At 44.2% G+C, this 17,852-nt stretch overlaps 1 protein-coding gene across 1 annotated transcript; it reads left to right on the plus strand.

Annotated features, from left to right (window-relative positions):
- The first annotated feature begins 876 nt into the window (after nt 1-876).
- On the plus strand, nt 877-16,857 carry LOC149320442 (uncharacterized). Its single transcript, XM_089500771.1, has 7 exons — nt 877-945; nt 3,816-4,454; nt 6,580-6,697; nt 7,320-7,423; nt 7,662-7,806; nt 10,180-10,275; nt 12,481-16,857. Exons 2-7 carry the CDS (start codon nt 3,924-3,926, stop codon nt 13,911-13,913), a joined length of 2,427 nt encoding a protein of 808 aa, XP_089356897.1. The 5' UTR covers nt 877-945; nt 3,816-3,923; the 3' UTR covers nt 13,914-16,857.
- Nucleotides 16,858-17,852: the final 995 nt, after the last annotated feature.

A 17,852-nucleotide genomic window follows, 5' to 3' on the forward strand; every position in this document is an offset into this window, starting at 1 on the left:
CTCTAGAAGCTTGTCCACTTCATCGGTATTTACAAACTCAAAGTGATCCAGTCTAACACTTGTCCTTCCACAGTTGCTGGGATTAGAGGCACAGGACCTCCGTGAATGTGGGGAAAATGCAAATAACAAAAACACTATTCTTTTCCTAAGAGAACACCTCTCTAGGGATCTCTAGGTCCTCCAGTGCAACTCTGTGGTCAACATCTGCCAGACACTGACCACAGAATTGCTCTGGAGGAGCTACAAATGCCCAGTGGAGTGTACTCTCTAGGAATCTCTAGGTCTTTCAGCGCAACTTTTAGATATTCCTAGAGAGAACATATTAATCAAAACTGTGAATAATCAAATCCGCAAAAGTCAAAGCCGCAAATGTGGAGGGACGAGTGTACATCCGTCTTCATTCTTCCTCCTACTCTTCCAACATACTACAACCTTCACTCTTGTAATACCTACTCTTCCCTTCATTCTCTCTCTCTTTTAATCCATTCATTCTGACTTCCTTCTTTGTTCCTCTTTGGTCATTCCTACTAAATATTTAATTAACCTCCTGTCTCAAACTGTTCAATAGTAGTACACCAATTCCATATTTTCAAGCTTCCTCCCTTTGTTTAATTGTAATCCTTCACTCTCATATTACAGTTTTAGTTTTCCATTGGCTATATAATCAACAAGGCTATCTGTATCAACAACAGCATGCTTTTTCAAGTCAAGGCGGAGGAAGAGGGAGGCTTCTTGCAGGAAGGAGGAAAAAAGAATGAGAAAGCAATAGAAAATCCATCCCAAGGGTTAAGATGAGAGAGTCCAAAATGCCTAGAGGGGCCCTGAGGAGCTCACTTCCTGTCCCTTCTCCCCTGCCACCCCCTCCCCACCTCCAGCCAAAGAGGGCTGCCATCTTCCCCTCCCCTGGGAGAGCAGCATCCTGCAAACATTAAACAAGAAGGTCTGGTGAGTGAGTGAGTTCAAAGAGTATTGGGGTGCATGGATCCCCAGGGATGGGAGTGGAAGGAAAGGCTGGGTGGGATGCAGCCAGGGACAAAAGGGGGGTCAGCTGGACCTGGACAGAGGGGAGGCAGACACCTCACATCCCTCCCAGACACCCCCCCCATGGAATTGGGTATATGGGTTCCCCCCACCCTTCCAGCATATCCCCATTAGGAGATGATAGATCACAGAAGGAGGCTTGGAGGTGTCTCAACCACAGAATCCTAGAGTTGGAAGAGACCACAAGGGCTATCCAGTCCAGCCCCATTCTGCCATGCAGGAACTCTCAATCAAAGCATCCCTGACAGATGGCCATCCAGCCTCTGTTTAAAAACAGCCTCCAAAGAAAGAGACACCACCACACCACAAAGAAGTGAATTCCACTGTCAAACAGCTCTTACTCTCAGGAAGTTCCTCCTAATGTTGAGGAGGAATATCTTTCCCTGTAGCTTACATCCATTCCTTTTCTCTGGAGCAACAGAAAAGAAGCTTGCTCCCTGATCAACATGACACCCCCTCAGGTACTTAAACAGGGCTATCATATGACCCCTTAACCATCTCTTCTCCAGGCTAAACATACCCAGCTTCAATGCCATATTCTTAATCATTAAACTCATTAATCCTCTGTCCTCTTGCTTTTTAGCTGCTGTCAAAATGTCAGTTTCCCTTCCTCTTCCTCCCACTTTCCTCCTTTTGTTCTCCTCTGCTTCCATTGTTTCTGACACATGATGACTCTGTGGCTATCCCTCATCTTGACTAGTTTTGTTCAGAGGGGGGTTGCCACAGCCATCCTTTGAGGCTGAGAGAGTGTGACTTGCCCAGGGTCACCCAGTGGGTTTCCATGGCTGTGCCGGGGTTCGAACTCAGGTTTCCCAGTTTGCTAGTCCAAAACTCAAACCACTACACCACCCTGGCCTTCAACTGTAGTGTTGTGGCACCAGAGCTCTCTGACAGAGAAGGCTAAATATCTCACAAAACTACAGTTCCCTGAATTCTCTGGCATTGAACCAGGACAGTTAAATGGGTCTCAAACTGAATTATTTCTGCAGTGTGTTTTGGCACATAGCCTGGGGGAGGAGAAGGTTAATAGGTGACATGGTAGCCATGTTTCCTTATTTACATGTTTACATATTTAAGGTGAACTACAGCCAGCATGCCCAAGTGGCTTGAGCGTTGCACTATGACTCTGGAGACCAGGATTCGAATCCCAGATGAGCTGTGTAAACCCACTGGGTAATCTTGGACGAGTCACACTCGGCCTCAGAGGATAGCAATGAGAAACCAACTCTGAAGAGACTTGCCAATGAAACTCTGTGATAGTTTGCCTTGGGGTTGCCATAAGTCAAAAACTACTTGGAAGTCTGTCCAAGCTTTAAGATCTTCAAGGGAGGCCCTTCTCTCTGTCCCACTGCCTTCACAGACAGAGGTTGGAGGGAAAACAGAAGAAGGTTTTCTTGGTGGCTGCTCCCACACTTTGGAAGCTCAGGTGGCTTTTTCTTCATCCTTTTAGTGGCAGCGTAAGATCTTCCTTTTCGAAGGAATGGATGTTTAATGAGAGAAGGGCTTTTTGTGGTGCTGGACTATTTTTAATCTTTGTTTTAAAGCAATTGCATTTTTTAAATTCTAATTCTAATTTAACTGTGATTTTAACAGTGCTTTAATCTTAATTTTGTATGCTTTTTACTGCAGTCGGCCCTCCACATTGGCGGCTGTGATTTTTGCGGATTTTATTATTCACGGTTTTTATGAATACATTCTCTCTAGGAAATTCTAGGTCCTCCAGTGCAACTCTGTTGGAAATTGACCATAGAGTTGTGCTGGAGGACATAGAGGTTAGTAGAGAAAACATTGTTCTAGCTATTTGTAGGTCCTCCAGGGTGATTCTCTGGTCAGCTTCTGGTAGACGTTGACTATAGAGTTGCAGTGGATGACCTAGAGATTCCTAGAGAGGTGTTCTTTCAGGTAAAAACATAGTGGCTTTTTAGGGCTCTTGTGCCCCTAGCTCCAACAAATGCGGAGGGCCAACTGCACTGTGACACTGGAGCTGTGCTAAAGAGTCTCCATAATTTTGCAAGTCTGGGTCTGTGGCTGTTTAGGAGAAGCACCCCCCCCACACACACACACACATACACACACACTTCATTCTTCTTTGCTTGCCATCACTGGAATCCCTTGAGTCAACATTATGATACAACAGCTAAAAAGGCCAATGCAATTTTAGGCTACATCAATAGAAGTATAGCGCCTAGATCAAGGCAAGTAATAGTGCCACTCTGTTCTGCTTTGGTCAGGCTTCACCTGGAGTACTGGGTGCAGTACTGGGCATCACAGTTCAGAAAGGATGTTGACAAATTTAAGGGTGTCCAAAGGAGGGCCATCAAAATAGTGAAAAGCCTGGAAACGAAGCCTTATGAGGAGAGACTTAGGGAGTTGGGTATGTTTAGCCTGGATAAGAGACGGTGAAGAGGTGATATGTTAGCCCTGTTTAAGTCTTTGAAGGGATGTCATATTGAGGATGGAACAAGCTTGTTTTCTGCTACTCCACAGATTAGAATATGGAACAATGGATGCAAGCTCCAGGAAAAGAGATTCCACCTCAACATGAGGAAGAATCTCTAGTTAGAGCTTTTCAACAGTGGACTGCATTGCCATGGAGAGTGGTGGAGTCTCCTTCCCTGGAGGTCTTTAAACAGATGCCGGATGGCCATCTGTTAGGGATGCTTTAATTGTGAGTTCCTGCATGGCAGAAAGGGGTTGGACTGGATGGCCCTTGGGGTCTCTTCCAACTCTATGATTCTATGAGTCACAAGATGTCTGCTTGTCTTTCCTTGCAGGGAGAAGCTGTGGTTACAGGCTGGAATCCCTGAGAGCTTCTTCCAGAGAGCTGTGCTGCTTGAGCCAGCGTTATCCTTGCACCTGTAAAGACTCCAGCCCTTTGGAAGATGTGGCCTCCCTCTCACCCAAAACGGAGCCCGTCCTTGACTCAGGAAAGTAAGTGGGCACCAAGCAAGGAGGTCCTCCAGGCCCTTTGGGAGGCAGAGCTTCAGCAGAGAGCCAAGATGGCAGAGCAAACCTTGGCTGACCCAGAAACAGGGAAAGGTCCCTGCCCCATCTGGATGGGGAAGAGTGGGGATATCTGGGGGGAAAGAGTGCAGAAGGTCCTGGGTGAAGACAACCCAAGCTCTGATGTCCAGCGCCAACGCTTCCGGGAGTTTGGCTACCAGGAGGCTGAGGGGCCCCGTGAGGTTTGCAGCCAACTCCGCGATCTTTGCTCTGAGTGGCTGAAGCCAGAGAAGCACACCAAGTCTCAGATCCTGGACCTGGTGATCCTGGAGCAGTTCCTGGCTGTCTTGCCGCCAGAGATGGAGAACTGGGTCAGAGGGTGTGTGCCAGAGACGAGTTCCCAGGCAGTAGCCTTGGCAGAAGGTTTCCTCCTCGATCGGTCAAAGGACAGAAAGAAAGAAGATTCCCAGGTGAGAGGGTTTCCTTTCATAGTTCCAGTTTGCGGAATGGTCTTTGCTAGGGCTGACCACCAATCCTACCTCTGCCACCAATTGTGCAGACCTCCACATGTCTCACCACTACAGCACCTAATGGAGGAGTTTTTTCTGATGTCCATGTGGTTCCTTTCTGAGACATTATTTATATAACCCCACCACCCTTGAAACACTGCTGCCACCGCAGGCTCATCTAGACCATTAATACTAGAGTAGCGCTCTCAGAGGAACAAATGTGTAATACAAAATTCAGTTTATTAAAAAGAAGTGAAAGATTACTTATCGAGCCAAGAAAGGAAACCCTTTGAAATTCAGGGGGAATCCCATAAGTTGACAGGTAACTTCAAGGCACATAACACACAGAATTAGATGTAGGTGATTTTAGTCATATGTATAGTAGGCTCTAGGAATCCACTGAGGTTTGCTTCAAGAGCCTCCTCGTAGATACCAAAATGTGTGGATGTTCAAGTCCCATTAAATACAATGGATAATAAAATAGTTTCCCTTCTATAAAATGGCAAAATCAAGGTTCACTTTTTGAAGTTATATAGGTATAAAATATTAATATTTTCAGGTTGTAGGTGCTTGGACCAGAGGATAAAGAATCTGTGAAAAAGAGGGGCTGCTTGTACTTGCTTTTTTGTAAAATACAAAATAAGAACTTAAAATAATAATAAATAACAACATCAACAAACAACCAAAAGACACTATAGCGTAGCGATCTGAGTGTAGTACTAGGACTCCACAAGACCAGTGTTCACATCCCTACTCAGTCATGGAAACCCCATTGGTGACCATGGATAAGTCACAATTCTCAGCCTCAGAGGAAGGCAATGGCAAACACCCTCTAAATAAATTTTGTCCCGCCCCCCAAATGATACAGTTGCCATGTGTCAGAGCTGACTTGAAGGGACATAAGAACAAACTTTGTGGTGTGAGGTCTAGTAGTGTGGGTAGTTTGGAGCTTAGTTTCAAGGTTATTAATTCATAATGTGGGGCCTGGTTTGTAGTTTGAGGCCTGGTGTTTTGTAGTGTGTAAAGAGCTAACATGCTATAGAGGTCTGAGTGTTGAACTAAGACTCCAGAATACCAGTGTTCAAATCCCTGTTTGACCAGGGACGACCTTCAGCAAGTCTCATTCTCTCAGCTCCAAAGGCCATGGCAACCCCCCTCTGGACTAAACTTACCAAGAAGCTTCCATGCTAGGTTTGCCTTAGGGCTGCCTTAAGTTGGAAATGCCTTGAAGGCACAAAACTACAACTTAAAAAAAAATAAGGGGCTCATCCCTCAAGCACTTGACCACCCCAGAAAGTGGTCCGTGAACCTGCCATAGATGTCCACCAAACTCCTTTAAATCTCAAGCTAACATATCTGAAGTAGATAACCATCCATCTATGTGCCAAAACACAGTGCAGAAATAATCCAGTTTGAGACCGCTTTAACTGCCCTGGCTCAATACTAGGGAATTCTGGGAACTGTAGTTTTGTGAGAAATTTAGCCGCCTCTATCAGAGAGCTCTGGGACCACAACAAATACCAGTATTCCCTAGCCCTGAGCCAGGGCCATTAAAGTGGTGTCAGACTGGATTGTTTCTGCATTGTGGATTGGACTTATGTTTCAGGACCTCCAGTGGAGAATCTGCCGCCTTCCAAGGTAGTCCGTTTCACTGATGAAGAAATATCACTGCCAGTAAAGAGACAGGGGTTCAAGTACATTGAGGAGGGCGCAAGCTTGTTTTCTGCTGCTCCAGAGAACAGGACCCGGAACAATGGATGCAAACTACAGGAAAAGAGATTCCACCTTGACATTAGGAGGAACTTCCTGACAGTAAGAGCTGTTTGACAGTGGAACACACTCCCTCGGAGAATGGTGGAATCTCCCTCCTTGGAAGTCTTTAAACAGAGGCTAGATGGCCATCTGTCGGATATGCTTTGACTGAGAGTTCCTGCATGACGGGATTGGACTGGATAGCCCTTGTGGTCTCTTCCAACTCTGCAATTCTATGATTCTATATTGAGAAGCGTTGTTAGTGCCGTTTGTTTGCCCTATTTCTTTCCTATCCTAATTTTTCTGTTTCCTGAGATCCTTCTTTCTGTTCCAGGAGCTGTCAAGAGCAACCACCAATTTCTCAGATGCAGAGGAGTCTCCAAAAGACATCACATGGAAACTGCTGTCAAGGCAGGTTGGGCAGGAGATCAGTGGAGCTTCCACCTCTGTAGGTAAGGAAGATAGAAAGGCATATTTGCCCATCATCTCCTTCCGCAAATGGGCCTGAAATCCACGGACTGCTCTGTATTGTTCTTCTTGAGTCTCTTTCAGAGGTGGTTATTCTCTCCAGCCTCTCTTAACATTTAGAAAGCAGCTTTTTCTCAAAATATTTGTATCTCAAATATAGTGGGCCTTTGGTAGCAAGTAGCAAGTACATTTCTATACTGCTTATCAGTGCACTTAAGCACTCCCTAAGCAGTTTACAATGTGTGAGCTAATTGCCTCCAACAAGCTGGGTACTCATTTTAGCAATCTCGGAAGGATGCAAGTCTGAGCCGAGCTTGAGTATTGAACTCACAACCTTGCGATTTGCGAGTAAGTGGCTGCAGTACAAGCACTTAACCACTGCGCCAGCAGGGCTTCCAGTGGTATCCATTGGCCTTTGGTTCTAGGGCCCCTTATGGATACCAAAATCCAGGTATGTGATTGGTAGAAAGCTCTCCCAGTCAAGAGAATTTCACACACCTTCCCCTGACGCCACCAGAATGAAGGTAACCCATGAAACCTGGAGAGTCAGGATAGATGGCTTGAGATGTAGCAACCCTCTTTCCCACCTTCTTTGTCTTCTCGCAGGAAACAGAAGGATGCCCCAAGACAGCAGAATGATGCCAGGGGTTCCATCTAGATCACCTTCACTTTGTGGAGATATTGACACAGTTTCTGTGAAAACAGATCAGGTATGACTAGAGATTGTTGGGTACCTCATATGGGAACAGCCTGGGTGTCTCTTTCCTGTGAGTGTCTCCCTGAGACTGAAGGCGATTTGGTGTTTTTGTATTCTGGCCTGTGAAAATGGCCCACTTGAAGGGCTGTTGAACACGGCTGGCAAAGCTTTGGTGAACTTCCAGCTGCCTCTGTCTTAGGGAAGAATTGGTTCACAACCTGCTAACATAGAATGTTTCCACCTTATTTCAGGGTCTAGAAACCTTTGAGGAGATGGCTGTGCATTTCACTGCATTTCACCGAGGAGGACTGGGTGCCCTTAGAGCCAGGCAGTGGCAGTCAAGAGAAGTAAATCACAGAGGAGATCTGTGGAGCTGTGGAAATCTGTCCTCTCTAGGTAATGCTTCTTCTCTGATTTAGATTTTTTTTTAAATCCCCTTATGGACATCTGGGGCTGCTGCACACTGCCGAACTGAAGCCATTTGACACTACTTTAACTTCCATGGCTCAATGCTGTGGAATTCTTGGATTTGTAGTTTGGAGGGCCATCAGAACTCTCTGACAGCAAAGCTAAATAGCTCACAAAACTGAACCCATAATAGCAATAGCATTTATATTTCTATACCACTTCATACAGAACTCATAGTCTCTAAACAGTATACAACTTGTAAGCTAATTGCCCCCAACAAGCTGGATACTCATTTTAGCAACCTACAGAAGGATGCAAGGCTGACTCAACCCCAGAGCTTTGGGATCGAACTCACAACCTTGTGGCTCCAATACTGGCTGCAGTACTGGCATTTAGCCACTGTGCCATCAGGGCTCCATAACTCCATTTCCAGTCCCTCTCTGCATTTGTTTCATGGCTAGGGTTGCCATTTGTCCCGGAAGACCTGGAAAATCCCAGACTGATGAAACTAAAAAAAAATTCTGGCTAGCTGCACCAGTTGAAGCAGTAAATCCCAGATTTCTCCTTCATTGCAGACCAGTGAGTAGGTTAAAATGCTGCAGTGGCAATGAAGCAGGAAACTGTGCAAGAAGACTGGCACTGATGGGAGCTTATTCCCACTCTGCAGGCTCTGGTTGCTGCTGCACATGCATGGCATTGCCACCTTATTCTCCCCCTGCCCAATCCCCTGACAGGCCCAGAAGGTGGAAAAGGAAAGGAGATACTGTGTTGTGTAGTGACTATGTCAGCAGCTTGAGCATAAGGCTAGGCAGCACAATGGAACCTCACTTCCAAACAGCCTCAAGAGAGTAAAGGGAATCCCTTACTCTCTGAAGATGGTCGGAAGCCTCTGTCTCTTCACAACCTCTGGGGGGGAAAGAAGAACCAAATTGCTGTTAGCTTGGTACTGGTACTGAGGCTGAAACATAGTGGTAGAAAAAGTGCAATGATTAATGTGTTGAATTTGCAAATTAGATGCCTAGATTTGAGGGACTGGCATATGGCAGCCCTATTCATGCCCTCTAGTTAATCCTCTGTTGTGCCACTGTTCCAGCTGTTTTTAAAATGTGTTGGCTTCCATAGCATTCAGCCATGGAAGTCCAAGTGGTGTAAAAACTGCTTTATTTCTGCAGTGTGGCAGTAGCTTAGGCCAGCATCTGTAGTGAATCAAATGCCTACAGTCGGGCCAAAAGCAGGATGTGAAGGCATTAAAACCTTCTCTCTCATCCTGCCTCTGGTATCAGAGGAAATATGTAGCCATCATGGCTAGTAAGCACTGATATCCTGTACGGTATTCTCCTGTTTGGATTACGGCAATGCACTCTACATGGTGTTACCTTTGGAAACTAGTGGCTCCAGAAATGCTGGGGCCAGACTGCTAACTAGGTGATGGATATAACTCACCAGCTGAAAGAGCTTCATTGGCTACTAGTTCATTTCTGAGCACAATGCTCATAGTAGCAAATTCTATTTTTTAACTAGGCACTATAGGAAGAAGTACATATCTGTCCTGAATTTCCCACAATTCAGCAAGATCAGATTGACCCTCCATTATAGTATGCCATTGGAGACAAAACTGTTGAATCCGTTTCTGAGATACTCTATTATTTAAGTCAAAATAAGACAATAAAGCTCTCATGGTATAACACCCACATCCTCTGTACTGAAAGGGTTGTAAAGTATCTTCATACTTTGTGACTGATGGGTTTTTAAAAAGAATTCCTGGCTTCAGACTTGGATGTTGGAAGGAGGCTATTGGTTCACCTTTGGAGAAAGCAGGATATTCTAGACAGCCTCTTCCTATGATGTGGCCATGAAAAACAGTGTTGGTATCTTCTCCAGGCTTGCATTTTTAGCATGATTTGATAACATGGCAGCCATCATTCTTTAGGCAGATGAAAGATCTGTGTGCTGAGCAGTAACTTGTGACCCTTCGCATTATTCCTAATGTTTTTTGGCAAGGACAAGACAGACTGCTTTTGGACATCTAAATGTTTGCTATAGTTGGTACGGATTGAGTCTCACTTTTCCGGAATTGTGAAATCCCCCAAAATCCAAAATTGTCCACGTGACTGAGATAGTGACGCTTTTGCTTTCTGATGGTTCAACGTACAGAAACTTTATATTATGTATTCAGGCTATGTGTATCAGATGTTTACAGAACATTAATGAATTTCACTTTTAGACTTGGGTCCCATCTCAAAGATATCTCATTACATATATCCAAATATTCAAAAATCCAAAAAACATCAGGTCCCAAGCATTTTGAATTAGGTAGACTCAATCTGTAATAATTTTCTCCCCCTTTTCCATTCTTCTTAGAAGAACTTCCAGATTCCAAATCAGACTTCAGCTGCTGGCATGAAGAAGAGGATGATCAATTTGTGAAAGGTTCTGAGGAAGGCGAGAAATTAGCAGGTAAATGGGGAAGTGTGATGGGTTCCTCTGTCAAATATGCCCAGGCCTAAGTTCTCCTGACAGACTTTTTGTAAAGGTATAATTTGCACTGCAGAAAAAGTGTGGGTTGTCATTGTTTTAACTGCCATGGCTCCAAAAGGCATTTGACTCCATCCTGGCCTCTGAGGGAGAGAGAAGGTAGGCCCAACATCATCAGGCCTTCCCTAAATAAACTGAACCCTCCCAGAAGGCATTTGACTCCATCCTGGCCTCTGAGGGAGAGAGAAGGTAGGCCCAACATCATCAAGCCTTCCCTAAAGAAACTGAACCCTCCCAGAAGGCATCTGACTCCATCCCTCTATCCACCATCTTGAGGGAGAGGAAGGCAACCCAGCTCCAACAGACCTCTGAGGGAGAGCAGATCTGCTGGACTTTTCCCCTTCCTTACTGCCATTCCCTTCTCCTTTTTTAGATTGTAAGCCTGAGGGCAGGGAAATGTCTAATTAACAAACTGTAAGCCGCTCTGATAGCCTTTTGGGTGAAGAGCGGGGTATAAATAATAATAATTATTATTAAATGCTGCTATTTGTAGCTTTAAGAGATTTAACTTCCTCTGTCAAAGAGCTCTGTTGTCATAACAAACTACAAATCCCTAGATTCCATTGAGCCATGGCAGTTAAAGTCAATCTGCAATATTTCTGCAGTTCAGATTAGACCAAAATGTCACCCATTTTTTCCTCACCCTCTCTTCCCCATTCCTGTTATTTTGGTCAAGTGTCAAAACAGGAACTAGCTGGAGGAACAGCATCAATTGGGAAAAGTGTCATTTGTCTTGACTTGAAAAAGAAGTATTAAAAGGCAATGGTGAGTGTTTCCTTCAAGAACTGTACATAATTCCAGGCTTCTCCTGGGCTTCTTTTGGTGCCAGGCACTGTCACACTTTACTGCTACAGCATAAGCTTTATTTGTGGCAAATTATGGTGCAGATGATACACAGCAAAGAAGCTGCAGTTTAACTGATTGGCATCGGCACCCTTCACAGCCAAAGTAAAATTGGGTCCCCAAACAAATTTTGGTCAGACCTGGTCTTTCAGCCGACAATCAAATCCCTAGAAAATCCCTATCTCCTGGCATCTAGGGCACTTGAGTTGAGTGGCTGAGGCCAATGGAAGACTCGAAGGTTACATAGGTTGAGTATCCCTATTCCAAATTCCAAAGTTGTCCAAAATCCAAAACTTTTGAACTACAAACACAAATAGTGTAGTGCCTGTATTGAATTTGTAAGGCTGGAAAGAAACACAGCTGGAGAGAGAATCTGTGAAATGGTGGTGTTCCACACTTTCTGCCATTTCACATATCCTCAGTCTCTTCCCAGCCTCTTTACGTCTCATTATGTATATCCAAATACAAGCATTCCAAAATCCAAAAAAATTTCCAAAATCCAGAATGCTTCCAGTGCCAAGCATTTCAGATAAGGGATACTCAGCCTGTACAGTGCAGAAACAAACAAAGAAAATCAAAGTTTGAAAGTGTGATCCCATCTCCCCACCCCAGTAGCAAAGAGAGCTATGCAAGTAGGTTAGGAACACAGAAAAATCCACTCCTCTGGCTGTTCTTGGCCTTCACCGTTTTCCCCCAGCCTCAAACTGCAAAGTGAATGCAAAATGTATCCAGCAAGGCCAATAATACAAGTTAATTCTTTCATGCCTCTGGACAACTCTTAACATTTGACTGTGATCTTACAAAGACTCCAAAACCCATCTGTCTAGTGGCAGAGGCTCAGCTCACTACAATGGGGGCTGTGTCTTGTTTAAGAAATTGTTGCTCCTAGAACCTTCCAAAAGTATCAATTCTTCATTTTCTACCCCAATCCTCCATTTTTTCCTCACAGGTGGGGAGTGAGGAAATGAGTACGGGGCCCATGTGGCTCATAGGTTATGTTATTCCCACCACCCATTACTGTTCTGGGTGTTACCTACTTTGACTAGGACAAAGAGTGGCTCTCCATGGTTGGTGGTGGAGTTATTCCCAGGTGTGCTGTTTAAGTATATTTATTTAGAGTTGCCACGGACTGAATGTATTAATTTTATGCATGCAAAGAAGCCAGAGCTCAGTTACAGCTTCCTGTCTCTTTGATTCCTCACCAAAACCAGGAATTGATTAGGTTTATTCTTTGATTTGAGGACCTGTGCTTCACTGATCAGTTTTGTAAAAATTTATTTTCAGGTGCTGGGAGGGAAAATAATAAAGAGGTTGCACAACAGAGAATGAAAACTGAAGATGAGAACAGTGCTTTTGAGGGCATTGATTTCCATGAAATTACAGTGCCAGAGGAATGTTGTGAAGGAAACAAAAAGAATATTCATGATGGGGAGAAACTGTTGATATGCTCCGATTGTGGAAAGAGCTTCAGTCAGCAAGTATACCTGACTAAACATCGAAGGATTCACCCAGGAGAGAAAACATGTCAGTTCTTAGAGTGTGGAATCCAGTTTAATCACAGCTCAGACCTTAGCTTGCATTCAGGAGTCCACACAGCCAAGAAGCCCTATGAGTGCTCAGAGTGTGGAAAGAATTTCAGTGATAGCAGAAGCCTTAAAAGACATCAAAGAATTCACACTGGGGAGAAGCCATATAAATGTCCAGAATGTGGGAAAGCCTTTAGTCGCAGCCCAGAACTCAAAGCACATCAACGAATCCATACTGGAGAGAAGCCCTATAAATGTTCTGTTTGTGGAAAGTTGTTCAATCAGAGCTCAAATCTTAGTAAACACCAGAGAATTCACACGGGGGAGAAGCCCTATACGTGTTCAGAATGTGGAAGGAGTTTCAATCATAGCACACACCTTAAAAGACATCAAAGAGTTCACACAGGGGAGAAGCCATATAAATGCTCGGACTGTGGAAAGAGCTTCAGTCAAAGCATAATCCTTAAACTGCATCAAAAAATTCACACGGGAGAAAAGCCAAATAAATGCACTGAGTGTGGGAAGAGCTTCAGCAGTAGCGGAAACCTTAAAATACATCAGAAAATCCATAGCGGGGAGAAGCCCTACAAATGCCTTGAGTGTGGGAAGAGTTTCAGTCAAAGTGTGATCCTTAAATCTCATCAAAGAATTCACACAGGCGAGAAGCCGTATAAATGCCCAGAATGTGGGAAAAGCTTCAGTGACAGCAGAAGCCTGAAAATGCATCAAAGAACTCACACCCAGGAGAAGCCCTATAAGTGCTCAGTGTGTGGAAAGAGTTTCAGTGTTAGGAAAAGCCTTAATGTGCATCAAAGAACTCACACAGAGGAGAAGCCTTATAAATGCTCTGAGTGTGGAAAGGGCTTTAGCGATAGTAGGATCCTTAAAGTACACCAAAGGATTCACACAGGGGAGAAGCCTTATAAATGTTTAGAATGTGGAAAGAGCTTCAACCAGAGCCCACATCTTAAAAGACACCAAAGAACTCACACAGAGGAGAAGCCCTATAAATGTTCCGAGTGTGGAAAGAGCTTCAATCAGAGCACACACCTCAACTCTCACCTAAGAATTCACACACGCGAGAAGGCGTACAAGTGCTCCGAGTGCGGAAGAAGCTTCCATCAGAGCAGACACCTTAGTTCACATCAAAGAATACACAAGAAGGAGGAATCCAGTAAAATATCTCAGTGACTAGAATATGGGCAGTTTAAAGTCTTCTCTTCATTTCAAAACCCTAGAGAAAGCATGTGAATAATTAGAGTAGAGTGTATTTGTCTAAGCAAATTGTAATAACCAAGAGGTAATTCACACAAGGGACCAGAAACTGCTGTCAGCATGGCTGAATTGAGCAATGAATATCAGCTAGAACCAGAATCTTACACAGGGTCAAGTTACATGCAACATTAAAACAAGTAGGTCCCAATCCTACACCGGGGTTGTATAGTGTAAGTGATCACATGTGGAGTTACACATTCATTGCACAATGCACCCCTTGCACTGAATGCCAATATTACGAAATTGAACCAAGACACCAAATGTGTAACCCAATATATGTACAGTGGGCATCAATGCACAGTGCCTATCTATGTAAAAAAGCAGTGCATGTGCAACTTCAGTTCTGCAGCCTTGAATGATTGTCGCCATTCCACATCAGATAAAAATGCCCCACTGCTTCTTTAGTGGAGCTTAACACATCCATAAGATAACAACAGGCTTCTGGTCATAGTATCCAGCTGAAGATCATTTTAAAATGTTCATCAGGACCAGTGGAGTTTCAGGAGATTTAAACCTTCCCTCCATTGCTTGTTGTTAACCCTTTTAAAAAGGTTTTCCTTTATTGGTATTAAAACAAACTTCCATTTGCACCAACAAGGATTTCCATTTAAAAAAAAAATGTATGGAGGAATTAATATATAGAAAAGGGCAGATTTTGGGATGGGCAGGTGGGAATGAAACATACTCCAACTGCATACACTGGTTTGCAGCTATGTGCATTTAGTTCAGCTTGGGTTTCTCAACCAAGGTTCCCTGGAATCCAAGGGTTCTGTGAGAGGTCATGATTGGGGGCGGGGGAATAAACTTTCTTTTGAGCTGGAGATATAATAGGTTTCTAAGCAGAGCTTCCCTGAGATCTGAAAATGATTTCAAGGTGTTACTCCAGGGTAAAAAGGTTGAGAAAGGCTGGTTTAGAGAGAGGGGAAGCTGATCTTTAGCTGCACATTGTAATTAAGATGCTGCATCAATGCCTAGCTCCACAGGCACATCTTCCATAGCCAGGCAATTGTCAACTCACAGGAAGGGTCCCTGCTAATATTGCTTACCAATGAAGAAGGGTGCTGGGGAAGGCGATTCAGATCATGCAAATGATCTCAGTACTGTCATGGGTGGAAGAAATAAGTGGCGGGATACAGACTGCCCAAAAAGGGCGGTCTGCTGCCGCCGCCTTTTCCACCAGTGGGAAGCTGCAGCACATAAACCGCAGTTTCCCGCTGGTGGAAAAAGAACCCTTAAAAACGGGTTCTTTTTTGTTGCGCTTGCAAAGCCTGAGTGCACAAATGGCGCACTTGTGATGTCACAAGCGTGCTGTGACATGTGGACGCTAAGCATCCATCGCGTCAAAATGGCGGCACCCATGTGTACAGGGCATTGCCATTTTGATGTACGGAGTACGTACTAGGGTTGCGGGGAGTATATAAGCAACACCCCGAGGCAACCCTAGTATGTATGCAGGCCGGCCATTTCACCGGTCTGTATCCCACCAGTGTGTGTTTTCAAGGAGTGCACCCACATTTTCCTTCTGCCAGGACCTCAACTAGTTATCTTCATGGGTCTGAATCACTTCCTCCCTCCTCCACCCAGTAAGTGACAGCATTGGGGTCCTTCCCAGGGACTGACAACTGTGGAGCAGTGGAAGTTTTAGAACGGAGCACAAGGCAAATGAATAGCTCTTTGTGTCATTTCCAAATTGAGACATGTGTCCCCATATACTGCCCTTCGGCAGAAGTAAGTCACCAACAAGATGTCAGCCTGTAGTTGGAATCCTGTCGGTCAGTTCCAAGTAGAGTAGGCCCACTGAGTCAATAGTAGAAGACTGAGTTGTTACATAGGTAAATCCAGTTGATTACTGGCTTCAATAATTTAGTGAGAACTGAGGTAGAATTTTAGGCCCCTGTGTTTTACACAGCATAGAATTTGACCCTAGTAATTGGGCTAGTGACCTATGGTAAAACTTTGCCCACCCGTGACTGTCATTCAAAAGTGGGCAATTTGCAGTTGTCTTGGGGGAAAGTGTCTCCTCCCACCCAGAGTGCCAAGGGTCACACGAGTCCCTGCAAATACTTCAAATGTTTTTGGGTGTTGTTTTTTTTAATTTAATTTAATTTGAGGAGGAGTTAGGTAAAGAAAGAAGACCTTCACACTACAATCCCATTTTTGGACCTTCTCTCCAAATAGAAAGTGACCGAAAGTTTACAGTTTTGAGGAGGGTGAAGCCTCCAGGCCAAGGGGCTCAAAATATGAAATTGTTCACACACCCCCCCCAGACCTTAGGAAGCCCTAGATCAGTGATGGCGAACCTATGGCACGCGTGCCAGAGGTGGCACTCAGAGCCTTCTCTGTGGGCACATGTGCCATCGCTCCAGCACAGAGTTTGTCAGAGTTTGTTACTAGAAAGCCAGAGGGATATGGCACTTTGCAGTAAATAAGTGGGTTTGGGGTTACAGTTTGGGCACTCGGCCTCTAAAAGGTTCACCATCACTGCCCTAGATGCTTTTAAAACTTATTTTACCCTCAGTTGTTTAAGTGTGTAGTAGAGGCCCTACATGACTTGTGGGTGACATTTTGCCCACCTTGGATCTGAGCCCAAGCTGTCAGGATAGGTGCCTCCTTGGGGAGCATTGTGCATACCAATGAGACTCTACAAGGCAACCTAATTTTACCTTTGGTTTGAGTCTTGAAATCCAGAGTTTGGTGCATTTAAAAAAAAAGAGAGGATCTCATTATGCTGTCATTTGGTGTATGTCTTGATACCTTGAAAGAGAACATTTTTTGTGCTCTCTTTTTTCTTTTTTTTTTGTATCTTATTGCTGTCAACATTGTGGAGTTATACTTAAATTAAACTATCTTGGCTGTTAAACCATGTTAGCTGTTGATTTGTTTACTCTGTTGAGAATGTCCCTTCGGACCTTCCTGACCCTTTGAGGCTAAGCCAATTCAAGGCCTTTAAACCTCCAGGTAAGCTGTGTTTTCTTTGGGGCTCCATCTGCCTATTTATATTCTTCTTCTTCTTCTTCTTCTTCTTCTTTTTCTTCTTCTTCTTCTTCTTCTTCTTCTTCTTCTTCTTATGGTTTATAAAGCGCTGTATATTTACACAGCGCTTTACATATGATCAGTTAAAAATAAAATTAAATTAAATCTGCCTGTGACATAAATTCTACAAAAATAATTAAACTTAATACATATTAATATACATTGACATTTAAATAATAAAATATAGCAAACAACAAATAAAAATAAACCTAAACCCAGACAGATCTGGCCCTGCCACTAGGCAAAGTGAGGCAGCTGCCTCAAGTAACAGATGCTGAGAGATATTGGGAGGTGAGAATCATGTACCACATAGCTTTGCACTTGCTTTGTACACTGGAGAGTACTTTCCTCTTGCCATTGTTGAAAAAAAGATTCAACTACTAGCCCAGTTGGCACTTGGGAAAGGATGCCATGTTGTTCTTTATCTCAGGTGCCAACACGTCTCAATAGCCCATCCACCAAACGAGGAAGTGGGAAAAGGCATGTGGTATGCTATTGATTTGGGGCTGCATCTGCACTGCAGAAATAATGCAGCTTAACACCACTATAGCTATGGCATGGGAAGGTGTCACCCAGTGTGCTGGTGGCGCAATGGTTAAATGCCTGTACTAAAGCCACTCACAAATGAGTTCAAAACCAGCCAGGGGTTCAGGGTTGACTCAGCCTTGCATCCTTCCAATGAGTACCCAGCTTGTTGGGGGCAATTAGCTTTATTGTAAATTGCTTAGGGAGTGCTTAAGTGCACTGATAAGCGGTATCGAAATGTACTTGATACTTGCTATTGGTGGGACTGGGCAGCAACATTTCTACCCTTGCTTTAAT

The sequence above is a fragment of the Sceloporus occidentalis genome, unplaced genomic scaffold (genome assembly GCF_023333645.1).
Source record: "Sceloporus occidentalis isolate IW3139 unplaced genomic scaffold, rSceOcc1.0.p SCAF_1, whole genome shotgun sequence".
NCBI lineage: Eukaryota > Metazoa > Chordata > Lepidosauria > Squamata > Phrynosomatidae > Sceloporus > Sceloporus occidentalis.

Bases quoted from the DNA above. Each gene is read 5' to 3' on its own strand.
- LOC149320442 (XM_089500771.1), top strand. From the start codon at position 3,924: ATGTGGCCTCCCTCTCACCCAAAACGGAGCCCGTCCTTGACTCAGGAA. The intron at 7,424-7,661 runs GTATGACTAGAG...ACCTTATTTCAG, and splicing joins TTTCTGTGAAAACAGATCAG to GGTCTAGAAACCTTTGAGGA. The intron at 7,807-10,179 runs GTAATGCTTCTT...CATTCTTCTTAG, and splicing joins TGGAAATCTGTCCTCTCTAG to AAGAACTTCCAGATTCCAAA.